A 16,191-nucleotide genomic window follows, 5' to 3' on the forward strand; every position below is an offset into this window, starting at 1 on the left:
GCTGGAGCAAGGTAGGTCGGGGCCAGCGGCCTCCTCAACCACTGCCCACATCCTCTCCTCGGCGCGGGGTGCCCCCGGCACCGGGAGCTCACCACCCGCCTTCGGGCAGCAGTGGGAAGGGAGCTCAGCCTGCGGTGGTGGTGGTCGGGTTTTGGTGCTGTGAAGTGTCCAGGGAATGAAGTGCAAAGCATTCATAACCTGCTTTAAGAGAGTCGAAAAGCCTTTATAAGTTAAGCTTTCTAGTGCCTATATGCAATGTGTTATGTTGCACCCCATCTTTATAACTCTGAAACATGCCTAATACTAATGTCTTGCAAAGCCCGTGGTAACGTTTTGGCATATGGGCTCTTTAGGTCTTCCTAAATCTTAAGTTGCCTGTCAGATGTCTTAGAGCCGTGCTATGTTAGTGTTCTGGCTGCCTGCTTGTAAGACCTTGATGTTCTTTCTCTCTGAAAGCGTTCTTTAGTCTGTTTGGAAACACACACCCCCCAAAACCCACTAAAAACCCAAACGAGAAACATCCCCACTAGTTGGTCCACCATTATGCTGCTCAGCAAATTCAGACTGTAAAGCGAAAGCCGTTTCTAGAAAGCTTTTTTAACGATGCTTTTTATTGCTCATGAAATTTTGTGGGGTTTGCTACTTCATGTTACTGATCTAGGAACCTAATACCGAGGTGGGTTAGTGGAGGAGTAAGATTTTGGCTCTTGGGAATAAGAATTCTCTTCAACTGTATGGATTTCAGTTTTCTGGCGGTGAGCTAAGAGAGGGTCAGTAATGAAGAAGTGCAGAGTTGAGCCTAACCTCTGTTTTTAACTCATTGTGTGAGTTTTGGTGGAAGGAGTCACACATGTCACCGTGCGTGGCTATCAGACGTTCAAAGTGCTCTGCTGGTAGCAGTCACTGAGAGGGCATAGCTAGTCTTAAGCACAGCATTCCTGATGTCAGTGTAGCTGTTACAGGAAATAAGATATCAATGGCATATACCCCTGTGTGCTAATCTTAGTAATCCCTGAAATAAAATGTCAGGACAGTACTGGGGAGAGGCTACTGAGCCTTCCAAAAGTGAGTTTTTGTGTTAGGATTTTTTTTTTCCTCTGCAAATGAGTTTCATCTTATCTGACAGACAAAAAGGTCCTAAAACCACTGCTTTACACAGTGGGATTTGGTGCAGTGGTGGTTGTGTTGATAAGAGGAACTGTGAGCTTGGCGAGACTTATATTCAGACATCGAATTTTGATGTTAGAGCCCCCATGGATTCTACTTAATAAGCAAGTGGCTCTTTTTTAACTTAAGACAGCGGAACTTGCCATAGTTCAGGGGGTTTTAAACTTCATAATTCATTCTCTTTCTACAAATCCTCAGGTTTCTTTTACTCCCGGTTTTGTAGACTGCTACAGCTAGTGGGTGCTTCACCACAGTTAACTACATGGCTGGCATGTACTGTGGTCAAAGGTACTGTGCACTTACAGCTGTTTCAGTCACTTGAAGGGGCCCTGTAATTAGCCATGCCCACGATGGTGGCCCTCTACCTGCAGGGGGAAACCGATTCTGAAACCTGTTGGCTAGATTGAATAGTTCATTACCAGCTGAACAAACTACACTATGGGTTTAGGTCCTGATAGTTTAGCATAATTTTGTCCCCATCATGAGTATCTTAAGCCTAAATATTGCTCTTTCTATGTGTGTGTGACCTGCGGCACGTATGCAAAACCCCCTTTGGTTTGTTGAGCTCTCTGAAAGTTTAACACCTTTTTTGTATGCTGTAGATTACACTGAAGTATATATCAGTCTACGCTTAAAAGCATAAGGAATTTAGCCTTGTTTAGTGAACCCTCAATGAGAAGGAAAGGATTTGAAACATTTTCTGTTTTGAAATGTGTTCCTAATTTTTTTGTTTTTCAGATGCTTTCATGGGTCAGCTTAATACATGGACTTGGTAAACCTGAATATTTAAATACTACACAATCCAAAATCTGCATAAAAGTTTGTGTAGTCTGATGATTACGTTTTGATGAACTTTGTTTTTAAGGCTTTTCACAGAACAAAGAGGAACAAATGGGCAAGGAGTTGAACAGTGCCATCCATATAAGTAAAGGACTGTATGTAATGTGTGCAAAGAACAGTGTTAAGAAAGCAGGGAGAGATGGTGCTGCAGAATTATACCATTCTGCAAAATTCTTGGCAGATATGTTCATGCCCTTTCTTCTTAATGTAATATCAAATAGTGATTTTTAATTACAGAAGAGAAATACCCAGTCTTCCTGATAAAGTGATGTTTATCTCTTGAGGCTTTGAGCTACAGTTCCGGCTGGGCCCCACTCTTCAAGGCAAGCCCGTGACTGTGTACACGAATTATCCAGCTTCTGGAGAAGTGTTTGATCGCCACAAATTCAGGACACTATCGTGGCACAATCCCACGGGAAAAGAAGATGACTCTGACAAATACTGCAAGCTGGATCTCCAAATTTCGGGGTCATACCAGTACTATTTCAGTCTTGGGTAAGCAAAATTATACACTTGCAGCCAAATGCAGTCTGCTGCCTTGGTTTACATTTTAACCTGAAGAAATCACAGTTAAGAATAAAAGCATTTTTTTCCACATGTTTTCCAAATTACAACCATGGGGCCTCTCTGAATCTGTTAATGAAAGGCAGTAGCCGTGGTGCTTGTTTCATACTTCCTGATGCGTGGATACTCTGGAGAATATACAGAACAGACTCTTGGTGTCAGTGTTGGAGAGTTAAGCCATTTTTACAGGTTTTCAAAGTCATCATTCTGAGCATTTGGATGATGAATTTGTATTTTCTTCATTGACTTTGAAAGTTGTTTTCTATCTTTCTAGCACAAAGGTTCTGGCATTCTTCACATCCCACTCTTTACTTCCTTCTTTGTTTCAACAGGGCAAGTGCAGAAGATATACCAGTATCTGTAATGATTGTAGTCTGGTATTCTGAGTTCATGAAAGATGAGTGGTTCAATTCCCTTAGGCTTAAAAGGGCATTTAGCTCGGGATATCTTCCCGAAGATGGTGCTCTAAATGGAGGCCTTTGTATAAAAGATGGGCAGTCTTGCTTTCTTTGTGCCTGTCTATATCCCACAAGGAGTCAGAAATACTCTGTCTCAGAAAATAACACGGGTATCTCACATTTGCAGAGAGTTTAAAGCTCTGTATGCCAATTGTATTCTTGTAAGCCCAGTAGGGAGATGATGATGCCTAAGAGATGAACATCTCTTCGTTGTCTCCTCTTTTCTTCAGGTGCCCTGCAGTCCTGTTCCCCACTTCCCCCCCAGCCACTCTACTGGGCCACTGTGGTTTTGAGATAGCTGTGCTTGTTGGATTCTCCATCTGAAACTGACTGGTACAGTGGATATTTACTAATGAAAACGTTTGGGGTCTTTTTTTTTTTTCCCCTAGAAATGAAAAAAGTGGTGGAGGTTACATAGTTGTGGATCCTATTCTGCGTGTTGGAGCCGATAATCATGTGTTACCTTTGGACTGTGTTACCCTCCAGACGTTCCTCGCCAAGTGTCTGGGACCATTTCATGAATGGGAGGATAGGCTTAAAGTTGCAAAAGAAACAGGTAATGCTCAGACACATGTTGAAAGATATACTTTTATCTTCTGATCAAAAGTTACACCGAAGAGCTTCGGTGGGAACAGCTCATTTGTTTCTCAGTTGACAGACTAAGTAGGTTCAATTCAGATAACAGATTCAGTGAAATGATTAAAATATTTAAGGAGGTGTAAAAATTCAAGAGTTTCATAACATGGGAAACCTCTGTTGTTTTATTGTTTGGATTTCAGATAGACTTGGAAGTTTGTAGAACCGACAGGGTCATTTGAAGCTGGTGTGACATGGAATTTCAAGGGGAAGATTTAGATTATTTTACACTGGTTATTCCAATCCCTAGCTTTAAGTACATGTTATAACTGCAATTTATTATGCTGCTTTCAATTCACTTTGACTGAAATCCGGTTTTCTTACTAAATAGATTGTTGCTTTGATACGTAGGTTACAACATGATTCATTTTACGCCACTGCAGAAGCTTGGACTGTCTAGATCCTGTTATTCACTGGCTGATCAATTAGAAGTAAATCCTGAATTTTCAAGGCCTAATAAACAGTGCACTTGGAGTGATATAGGAGCTCTTGTGGAAAAGCTGAAAAGTGAATGGAATATGCTTTGTGTCACAGATGTAGTCTACAATCATACTGGTAGGATTTTTTTGTGTGTGTTTAATAACCACATTGGTCCTATAATTGTATTTTGTTATCTCCCTTAACTTCACGCCCTTGAAACCATCTTTTAGTAGCTGTTTTAAGTAACTTACTCGTCTCTGCCTTTGAGTCCCTCAAATTCAGGACAACTCTTTACAATTATAATTGATATCTCTGTAATAGATGTAAAAGAGTTTACTATTGTTAGTGAAAGAGTGAATAGAGCCCTTCTTAAGAGAGAATTAATGAGCTGTTCGTGTGTCTGTATTTTTATAGTATGGTTATTTTTATGATCTGCAGCTCCCACATAAATGAATGGCATCTGCAGTATGAATTTTTTGGTGAACATGAACTGAGTACTTTCTTGTTAGACAGGAGATTATTCTTGTAGCTGCTTAAAAGTAACTGCCCAAATTTGGATCTAACATGCAGACAACAAACAGAATAGGGACAAGAGGCTGGGATTAAGCAATGGAGGAAATGTTACAGCTCATCTTGTGTGTGTGTATGTAAGATAGCTTTGTGTTTGGGGGGGAGGTTAAGCATGTATAAGCCAATGCACTGAAGGCTTTACTTCATTGCTTGAGGGACAGTGGGTTTTCTTCAGTATGATCTGGTGAAACTTATAGCACTTCATCATGTGTAGTTTTGCTGATTATTTGGATGAGTTCACTTCAATTATGTTTATAATGCACTTGTGATTTTACACTGCACTCCTAAAGATCACACTTCATTTTCATAGCAGAGTACAACACACAGTTACGTATGTTTATGTTACAGTCCTTTGAGGCTTAAAAAAACCCTAACAAGAGATACCTGTGAATGTGAAATTTGCTTTATTTGCATGAGTTCTTTGGTGTTGACTGCTGCCCAACGTTGCAATCCAATCGGTCCGCAGTGCAGCGTGGGCCCTGCGTCTGCCCTGTCTGTTTGTTGAGAAGTGACTAATTATAGTTATTGGCTCTGTGTCTGAGGGAATTTTAAATCAATTAAACATGAGGCCTTTTAAACATCGTCCCAATTTCAGATCAGAAGCTTCCTGCATTTCACCAACTGGGAAGTCCAGTGTCTTTCACACATGCTTGAGATTCTGTCATCTTTTCACTGTGTATATTTGCGTGCTGCCAAGGGGAATGTTTTCATGGACAGAAATACTTAACTGTTAGACTCCAAAAATATGTTTGAGAAGAAAAATGTCACTTTATTTGGCTACGTTTGTAGAAGGACTTTTCCAGATTACATTCAGAGTTCGAAGTAACCTTCATTGTGATGGATGATTGATTTGTGCTATGGTGAAAGGATGTTTAGAAGCCTCCTAACAGGATAGCAATATTTAGATGCCCGTGGTCCTGACTTACATCATTAAGCAAGATCTACTTTGATGGCTTTGTTTCCTGCTTTCAAGCTTTTTAAATTCCTATTTTCCAACCACCTTTGTTGTTTAGAATCAAAACCTCTTGATTTACAGCTGACTCCAAACTTAAACACCAAATTTAGTATGAACAGAAATGTATGTTGAGAAATGTCTGAGTAAGCAATAATGTTGCATATGCCTGTAGAGCTTCTTTGGGGTCTTTTAAAGTAAGAAAATAGGCAAGTAGTTTTGGGGGTTCTTTTTGTCTGGACCTTGATTAGGTGGAAGTTTACTTTTGTCTGGTGTTATTGAACAGTAATTTCTAGTAGTTAAATTAGTTCATTCCTGCACATTAGGGTGGTTTAACAGCCCCATTTGAATGGAAAAGACACAAAATGTGTAGGCAGTTATTTAAGGCAGACGATAGATACTTGCACATCATTATTAATTGTGCAGAGTGTCTGCATTAAAGCTTAAGTTGTCTCACAGTAAATCCTCTAATGCTGATAATTCTCACAGCTCATGACCCCTCAGCTTACAGAGGCTGTATCTGTTGGTAGTCTGTTTTCTAGCTGAGACCACTGTGTAGACATGGCAGTGTTTCCCCTCTGTTCCTGTTGGGAGTCAGGCAGCTCACTCTCAGCGTTAAGCAGTGAAGGTGTTTGGTTTTCACACTGGGGTGGAGAACAGGCTGTGAGCACAGCAGAGATCAGGGGGAGTCAGGCTTTGATGGTGGTGTGTCTCTTAGGCTCTCACGAAAGCCAGCTTCTATGGCCTGGCTTGAAAACTAAAGTAGATGCATGTACTGATGTTAAATATAGATGCACCTTTTGGCATGTTAGCCGAGCAGCATAGATGAACTCGCAGACCCTGGCTGGTAACTGGGTAGATGTATCCTTTTAGGGCTGCTGTTTCCTTTAAGGTGTTCAAACCCCCTCAAATAAGAAATACTGTGTTTGCTGGCATTTGATTTTCACCAGGAGACAGAAAAAGGAATGTCGCTTGGGGTTTGTCTGAGCTTTCAGTGGCTATAATAAATCCCATGAAGTAATAAAAATGGACTAAGATAAATTATATCTTCTTTATCTTTTGAAGAGGCTACTACTGTATAATTGGACTTTAACACTGGAGCAAATCCTGCTTTAAGCACTTGAGTAATCGCATCAAACACCTTTTCTCAGCTTTATAAAGGGGAGAAAAAAAGTCATCTTGGGCAATGAGCAAACTCAATTTATACAATAATGAACTAGTCCTTTGGAAACTGTCAAGTGAATTTATTTCTTAAGAGTGTAACAGCCTTTAACAACCTGAGCTCGTTATTGCTTTATGTAACTTTAGAATAAGTGTGGTATTTTTAGTTGTACGTGGCATTTGAACCGTGAAGATCTTAATTTCCACCAATGGTTTGACCTTACAAGCATGGAATTTTGCCATGCTCGTAATGGTCTTGGAGATATGATGCAAGAGAGTGTTCAGAAAAGCTGGTTCTACTATAGACTGAGAAGGGATTCTCTGTTCTTTCCCTTTTAACATTTTTGTTTGAACTTCTTTGAAATAAGCAAATTTGGGGTTTAGGTGTTCATTGTTTGCTATAATCTTGCTATGTATGTATTTACTCATGCTGCTACAGGTACACTAGTGCCTACATGAGAATCATGGAACAAACCAGCTTGGAAAAGACCTTTAAGATTATCAAGTCCAACTGTTCCACCACTGAACAATGTCAAATATTACACCTATTTTCTCGTGAAGGCTCCTTACCTTCTCTGAGTTAATTCCTAATGTTCAGTGTATCTTCTGGTGCTTGTTGATAACTACAGGGGAAGTTTAGAAGATAGAATATTCAAGTATAGTGTTTGAGCTGCACTAGTGTTCCCTTTGCATGAACTCATCTTCCTGTGTTAAGGCTTGATGGCATCGCTGCCCACTAGTCTGCTACTTACTATGTACACAACAGCATCACAGCTAATCCTTTCTAAAAAGCCCATTTAACTACATTTGTCATTCCTTTTCTGGGCAGTGTGTGTAGCACTCTTTCTCTCTGGCTTTGAGTGTAACATCTGATAGGGTTAAGAACATTAAAACCATCAAAACTTGAGTCATTTTAAACCTTGGTTTGAGATGTATGTTTAGCTTTTAACACACAAAGAGCGTTTCATGACCATTGTTTGATGTATTTCCTGCAACAAAAATGTGATTTTCATTTTTTAGTGGTTTGGGGTTGCTTTTCTGTGGCCTCTGCAGCTGTATTTGTTGCAAAACAACTGCTATCAGTAATGCACACGTGCATAAGACATGGGAAACTTTAGTTGAAACATGAGCTAACTGTACATGCCGTAGCACCTCAACTTCTTGGTGTTAGGATGTTTGCACAAAACAACGTGTTAAGTGTGTGTACTTACTTTGTTTTCTTCCTCCCCTCCCTTTCTTGAATAAGCCACTAACAGTGAATGGCTCAGGATGCATCCGGAATGTGGCTATAACCTTGTAAATTCTCCTCACCTGAAGCCAGCTTGGGTCTTGGATAGAGCTCTGTGGCACTTGACCTGTATGGTGGCTGATGGAAAGTGTACTGCTAAAGGGGTTCCTCCCTTGATTGAAAATGATCATCACCTGAATGTAAGTGAATGAGAACTAAGTATAAACTAATGAACACTGTAAATAGCTGAATAAACCTGTAGTATTTGCAAGGCTGTGGAAATGCATTAGAAATGGTGCATACTTTACAGTTATATTTAATGAAGTAACGCTTTACTCCTTTTTTCTGAACCATCCACATGAGCACTTAGCTTTTCTTAATTCTGTCAGTTATCAACATTATTAACTAACATGATTTTTATTCTTATAGTGCATCCGTAAAATAATATGGGAAGATGTGTATCCAAAAATTAAACTGTGGGAGTTTTTCCAAGTGGATGTTGACAAAGCTGTGCAGCAATTTAAAGCCCTTCTAACTCAAGGTAAAATAAGAGTATGTTGCTGAAGCATGTGGATTATGTATTTATAGTTCAAGAAACTTACAGGTAAACTTAACAGTAAGCTGGAGAACAGACTGATAGCAAGTTTTGCTACATGAGCAGTCTACCATGCAAATTTAGGCAGACAAGAGTGCTCTGAAGTGAAGCCTTTGAAAACTTTACACCCCTTCAATGCCTTTATCTACCTGTATCTTGCTTATACTAGAAATAAGAAAGTTGTCTTTTAAATTCCTATTTCTATGTTATGGTGAATACTCTCTTCTGTCCTGTTCTTAGGCAAAATGGGCACTAAATCTGATCCAAATCAACATCTTCAGATAGTTCAGGACCCTGATTATAGGCGGTTTGGCTGTACTGTAGATATGAATATAGCCTTGGCAACGTTCATACCACACAGGTATTGTATTACTGATTGCAATTTCAAGTCACGAGTGAAGTTAAATTTGCAAAGCCAAATAAATGGAACTATTTTCAGAAATGGGGAAAGAAGAATTTTTTAGTTTCTTTTAGTTACGCATAATGTATATATTAAAAATAAACTATTCAAATTGCTCTCTGCTTTCCATGTCCTCCTGAGAAGCAATGGACCAACTGCAATAGAAGAGTGCTGTAACTGGTTTCGCAAGAGGCTTGAGGAACTGAATGCTGAACAACACAGACAAACTCATCACCATCAAGAGCAGGTCTTATAATTACTTGTGTTGTAACGCTGAATTGTTTTAAATTGCAGAGAAATGTAGGAGTTTCAATAATGCCTAATTTAATCACTTCTAGGCTGTCAATTGTCTTGTGGGCACTGTGGTTTACGAACGACTGGCTGGTGGGGGTCCTAAGCTGGGTCCTATCACTAGAAAATATCCGTTAGTTACCAGGTTTGTATCTCTTAATTTTTTCTTAATTATCAGAATCTTCCAGGGAAAGTGAGTTCAAGGTTCATGAAAAGTACACGTTTATACCTACAAGTGTATGTTGTCTTTCCCACTGAAAAATGCTTCTTAAGGAATTGATCCTCTTTTTTAAGCCACAGTGATAACTTACATGACCAGGGCATGAAACAATACTCAGCACAATGAAATCTTACGTAGTGGAAATGGCTCTGGTAGGTGGAAGGAGGGGTGAACTGGGAAAGCTTATACCTGTCAGGTTTGATGTACTTGAGACCATTCATGTATCTGAAGAGCTAGGGCTTTAATTGTACACCACCAGCTGACACCAAGATAGTGGCAGCACCTATCTTTTCGCTTTTAAGGCATGCCACAAACCAGGAAACTCTCCATCACTTATAGTCTAGTCTGTGTCTGGTTTATCTGGTCTATTTAGCCAGTTCATAGCAGATATTTTAATTTCAAAGACAACAGATTTCAATTTAGGTTACTTTGTGGTTGGCTTGTTTTAATTGCCTGTCTATTCCATAGGTATTTCACTTATCCATATAAAGACCTTACTGTGGAGGAAGAAGAAACCATGATACATCAACCGGATAAAGCTTGCTATTTCATGGCACATAATGGCTGGGTTATGGGAGATGATCCTCTTAGAAACTTTGCAGAACCAGGTTTGTAAACAAACTTTGAATCATCTTATAAACCTTTATGATATCCTAGCCAAAGCAGAAAGGGGTTTATTTTGTCTACCTTTTTTCCAGATGTATTCCTATGAAGCTGCAGAATAGCAGACCCTCAGTTTACAGCAGTTTTATTTCCTATTCAGCTTACAAATCAAGTGTAAGAACTGGGATTTGAGGTACAGTTTCGCAAGATTTGAGAGGGAAATGACCAGCTTTCTGCCACTGAAATGGGGATATCCTGCCTCCCTGCTTTTGTCATTGTCTTTTCTGCTTACTTTGTACTTTGTTCCAACACCACTGCTTGTTTGCATTTCCATAAGACAATGGCAGTGGCGGAAAGCTAATGCAATAGGAAGGTGGATAGTGTTTTACTGCATTAGTGAGCAAAAAGTGGATACTTGAAAGGGCCACTGCGTGGCAGTCAAGAGATGACCCAGTTCATCCAAATTAAGAATGCAAATTACTTGTGAAGGTAAGAGAGGGTATGAAATCACCATTCACTAAAGTGCTGCTTTCGAACTCCTTTGGGGACAGTACTGATAGCCAATAAAAGCAAGACTGACAACTCTAGTTTTCAGAGTAGGCATGCACTTTGTAAACTGAATCAAACAGAGGTCAGTTTAATTCTAATTAAAAACCTCTAGAGTTCCAGTCTGCTTTAGAAGCGAATCTAATTGATATTCTCTAGTGCTCTGGAGTTAGCAGATGCCTTGTTTCTGCAGAGTGATCTGCAGCCCTTTTCTGGTTTTTATTTCCTGTTTTTTGGTTTGGGGTTTTTTCCCCCCCTGCTTCACAAGGATGAAGATAATACATGTGTCAAGGGTGGGGTTTCTGCAGTTGCCACTCAGCTAATTGCCCTTTCTTCTGGGCAGACTTTCCTTCACTCTCTGGCATTAGTTAGCATACCTAATGTCTGTTACTGAGTTTTCTCTCTTAGAATCATATAATCCCAGACCTTAAGATCATCCAGTTCCAACCCCCTGCCACAGGCAGGGACACCTGACACTAGACCCATGTCACCCAAGGATTTATCTAAACACTGCCAGGGATGGGGCAGCCACAGCTTCTCTGGGCACCCTGTGCCAGCGCCTCAGCACCCTCCCAGGGAAGAGCTTCTGCCTTAGATCTACCCTGAACTTCCCCTGTTCCAGTTTGAACCCATCACCCCATGTCTTATCGCTCCAGTCCCTGATGAAGGTCCCTCTGCAGCATCCTTGTAGCCCCCTTCAGACCCTGGAAGCTGCTCTGAGGTCTCCAGCAGCTTCTCTTCTCCAGGCTGAACAGCCCCAATGTTCTCAGCCTGTCTCCATACGGGAGCTGCTCCAGCCCCTGCTCATCCTCTTAATTCATCTACAGCTTTTTGAGTGCTTTATACTTGTGTTATACCTTGGATTTGTGCCACACAAACTCAGTTACTCTGTTCTGAGAATACAGTGTGAAAATATGATGCATAAGGGCACAAATACACGACTTGCAAAACAATTGTAGCTAGTTCAGTAAATGGCCCATAAAAAAATAATGGTGTTCATCCAAAGGAAGCCAGTTTTTCTGTCCATGTGGCTATCTTGCCATCAGTGAAGATGAAAGGTCAGCTGTGCTTCAGTGAATGCTTTTGGAAGTTCTGGTGAGTTACAGTCCCTGCTCTTTACTTACCAGCTTGCAGACTCTTGTGCATCTCTCATTGTGTAGGCCCAATCGCTAAGGTGTCCATAAAGTGAGCTTAGAAAATCAGTCTGGCTTTTCAGCCAGTTTCCTCATCTAATTCAAGCTTCAACCACTAAAATAGCTGTCGGGGTGCACCAGTATAGCTGGGCTGGGTGTAGCAGAAAGCAATGGAGTAGCTACGTCTTACCCATCCTGAGTGGAGCTCACCGTGTTCGTGCTTTGGTCAGGTTTAGATAAGATGAATATAAGGAGACCTTCAGAAGCCTGATGGCTCAAATACAATTGTATTTCTCTTATGTGGGTCTGTATATTGACATTTCCATGGCTGTCCTGGGTATTCCATGTTGCAAACAGTGTGGGTTTGATGTTTGTTTGGATTTTAAATGGTATTGCTGCACTGTCAAATAGGTGATTTATATAGGCCAGAAATCACTTTTTTTAGATCTGACTGATTATTTAAGTCTTTGCCACAGTTAAATCTCCATCAGTATGTTCTGAGCAATAAGTACATTACAGGTGAACTTGGATTTAAAGATTTTTTGTTACTGATTGCATCTAAAAGAAGGTGAAAAATTAGTATATGAAACCCGATGAGATGGAGGATAACTATTTTCATACACACAAAAGCTATTTAGGAACGTTGTCCATTTAAGTGCCCTACCTGCCTAAGTACTTTGGACATTTGCCTTACAGCATCACAGTCTGCTGTTAGCAGAAATAGAATATGAGGCTGGGGCTGTGGCAGTTTATAGATGGAAACACAGAGAGATGCTTTTCAATTTGGCTGGTATAAACAGCCCAACTACTGATTCCCTTCATTTGTTTGCTGCCTTTTTCTTCTTTTTTTCCTCTCAAGTACAGTTTTTGTACTACTTTGAAGAATTATAAGGGATTTTATTTCAATTTGAAGAAGTAATATCACTGTAGAAGTCCACTGTTCCCTTGGAGTACTCTGAAATCGTGTGTCAGTGTAGAGCGTGTAGATTTTGAGTTGATACAGTTGTTGTTAGAATCTTTATTCTTCATCACAGTGTTGGAGGAGGTGAAATACCACGTTCTCCTTTTGGTACACGTTTGGTACTCTACATACACACTATAATGAATTTATTTCCCTTGCAGGTTCAAATGTTTACTTGAGAAGAGAGCTCATTTGCTGGGGAGACAGTGTGAAGCTGCGTTACGGTAACAAACCTGAAGACTGCCCATACCTGTGGGCTCACATGAAAAAATACACTGAAATCACTGCCAAGTATTTCCATGGTGTTCGTCTTGACAACTGTCACTCAACCCCCATTCATGTAGCTGAGGTATGTAAAATTAGGCATGTTTGTTATAAAGCAGGTTCTGCCTTTGAACTCAGTCCTGCACCGTTGCTGTGGAATTTGCAGGAGAGTTCAGGTGTGAATGAATCTTCCCCATACCATAAGCAATGTTTCTTGCCTGGTGATGTTAGGTATGGTTTCAGCTGCTTTAAACAGGTAGTAGAGTGGTGTAGCTATTGTGTCTTTTACCTCTGTGCTTTAGCTTAAATATTACACACACAGATGGACCTGGCTAAACTTCCCCTCATGTAGCTATGGACTAAGTGCAGTGCCTGCCAGTGTGCAGGATGTCAGTTTTAGCTGGGGTCATTGCCAAGACATGGTTCAAAGTCTTCGTGTGTCTTTGCCATACGTTTTTTTGCTGTTGGTGAATTTAAGCAGGAAGAGGTTTACTTACCAGAATTGAAAAGCTGGGAAAGAGCACCTGCAAGAAGTTCTCTGGCAGGCTTATTGCTACACTTAGTGCTTCTTGTTCACCACGGTGTGGACTCAGTCCAGACATTGTACTTCCCTAGGAAATGAGCTTCAAGTGGAACTGAGTAGTACAGCTTGTTAGTGCGTAATCTTAGCTTGGTTACAGAGCTTACACACATCTCTGAAGAGCTCTCTGGAACAAGTTGAGTTGCCCACACAGGAGCTCTTCAGTGCAACCATTTCCAAACTTCTGCCATTCTTTCATTTCTTGTTACTGGGTTTGGAATGGTAACTTTGAAGGCTTAAACTGAAGCCTTTACAGGTATCGCTTTTATCCAGCCTTTGTCCTTGCATTTTGAGTTAGCTTTTGTTTGAAACCAAAGTTGTAATTAGCTTTAACTCTAGGAGAATTTCCTAGAATGAACTAGTGAGATATAAATGTGGTGTTATCAGTCTTAAGATTTTTTTTAATGACCAGCATATATGAATTACTTACATTTGGTTACCGTTCATGTTCAAGATTGCAAATATATATATATATATATATAGCTGACAATGGATGTCTTGCATTAAAAATGTATTATGATCTATAGGAGATGCTAGCAACAGCCAGATCAGTCAGACCTAATCTTTATGTGGTAGCTGAACTCTTCACGGGCAGTGAGTACATTGACAATATTTTTGTCAACCGCCTGGGAATTACCAGCCTGATCAGAGGTACAATAAGCAGATGGGAATGATGTAGGATTGTCATGTATGGTTTGGAGTTTTTAATGTGAAGCTAACACTGGTATGCCTTTTTTTTTTTCCTCACATATTCATGTTCTTTGCTTATGCAATTACCTTTTCTTCATTTTCCATTTAACTTGCCTGTGTTGTATGCTACTTCTTGATTTTTTTGCTTATGTTTGTGTCCTCTTCTATGTAACAACTCTTTTGTTCCTTAATTTTGCCTGTTTATCTTTGCTGCATGGCATTTTCCTATTGTCCACTCCCTGCCTAGCTTTGAAACTTGTCCTTTTTTGTATCTACCTTTCCCCCTTTTCTGTGGCTTTTTTGGCTGTGCTTTTTGCAGTACATGCTGGACACAGCTAGGAAATTGCGAGCCAATTTGTATGTAGTGGCTGAGCTGTTCACAGGAAATGAGGAGCTGGACAATATCTTTGTGAATAGGCTGGGCATTACCTCCTTAATAAGAGGTAGGCTTGCTGTGTGTGTGCTGTCTTCCCAACAAGAGATTATAGATGACATAGATGCTTGTTCCAAGGAAAAGGTTTATTCTGCATTATGCACTAGGAATTTCATACTCTGTGCAATCAGAAGTCCATTTTTTGTATTGTGACTTCCTTGATACTTCAGCAGAAAATACAGTACTAAAAGAAGAGAAGACATCCTGCATCAGTGTAAGGGTTAAATATTTCCCTCTTATTTTAGCATAGCACAGTCCTGCTGTGCAAGTGCTGCATCATGTCTGACTTCTGTTGCACCAGTTTCTTAAAGCCTACGAGGAACAGTTTCAGATCTTTCTTCTTTTTCCTCTTAGCTTTCTCTACCTTAATCTATTGCACCAAATGGCTCAAGGTTGCACATTCACACTGGAGTGTATAGTTATATGTAATTTTTATAGCTGTTAATGATTGAACACACCAAAGTAACAACTGTAAAATGCTGCATTAGCATCTTTGTGCATGTTTTACTCTATGGTGGTTACTTTTATGCAAACATCTACCTGTTTTATTCTTCAGAGGCAATGACTGCTTATAACAGCCATGAAGAAGGAAGGTTGGTTTATCGGTTTGGAGGTGAACCCGTTGGCTCTTTTGTTCAGCCACATTTGAGGCCTTTGATGCCAGCTATTGCTCATGCACTCTTTATGGATATTACCCATGATAATGAATGTCCAATTCAGGTGAGCACCTAAATAAAACCCCAGAGTGTGCATTGAATATTTTCTGGATTGCTGTTTCTGGGCCATGGGAGGGCTTGGTACTATCTGAATGTTTTCCACGAGCAATACTGGGGAAAAATGTGTTTCAGTTCTTCAAGTTTGCATGCAGAGAATAGAATTTTATAACAGCTCCCTCTGACGTTCAGGACTTTTTCTTTCAAGGGAAAAAGTGTATAAAGCTACTTCATGAACTGGTTTGATTCTTTCATTCCAGCCACTGTAAGTGGTTCTGCTTCTTAACTCGTTCTCCTAACCACTCTAAAGGGGAGAATGAGAGTGTGGTGGGTGTTGGAGTGCTTATTTTTGTGGGTTTCTTCTAAGTTGCTTTTGTTAGCGCATTTGTAGTAAATTTTACTCCTCTTTTTTAAACTGAGTAGGTCTTCTGCATGCTGAATGGGGAGGGACGAATTATGTCTTTGTTCCACTATGTTTTTACTGTAGCACCGATCCGCTTATGAAAGCGCAATGATTGTTTCCATGGCATGCTGTGCTACAGGAAGCACCAAAGGCTATGATGAGCTAGTACCACACCAGGTATCTGTCTACAGCTGAACTCCTCAGTTCTTTTTGCATATGTAAGCTTTATTCTTGTCCTAGGACATATTTTCGTGCTATTTGAAATTCCAAGCAGTTAAGCAGCTGGTGGTACTTTGGATCATCTGATTTCATATGAAATTTGAATTGATTATATAGAATCAGCCAGGTTGGAAAACACCTTTA

At 40.2% G+C, this 16,191-nt stretch overlaps 1 protein-coding gene across 1 annotated transcript; it reads left to right on the forward strand.

The window, feature by feature from the left end:
• Positions 1–2,291: 2,291 nt before the first annotated feature.
• LOC104409999 (glycogen debranching enzyme-like) lies at positions 2,292–16,005 on the forward strand (the record flags this gene model as incomplete). The annotated part of the gene is made up of 14 exons (XM_010020044.1): positions 2,292–2,502; positions 3,419–3,585; positions 4,017–4,220; positions 8,015–8,196; positions 8,426–8,537; positions 8,768–8,770; positions 8,832–8,952; positions 9,136–9,238; positions 9,330–9,427; positions 9,971–10,110; positions 12,907–13,094; positions 14,599–14,722; positions 15,269–15,432; positions 15,913–16,005. Coding segments are annotated over 14 exons (1,910 nt in total), but the record flags the coding sequence as incomplete, so codon positions are not given.
• Positions 16,006–16,191: the final 186 nt, after the last annotated feature.

This window comes from Nestor notabilis, unplaced genomic scaffold, assembly GCF_000696875.1.
Source record: "Nestor notabilis isolate BGI_N333 unplaced genomic scaffold, ASM69687v1 scaffold17278, whole genome shotgun sequence".
Lineage (NCBI taxonomy): Eukaryota > Metazoa > Chordata > Aves > Psittaciformes > Psittacidae > Nestor > Nestor notabilis.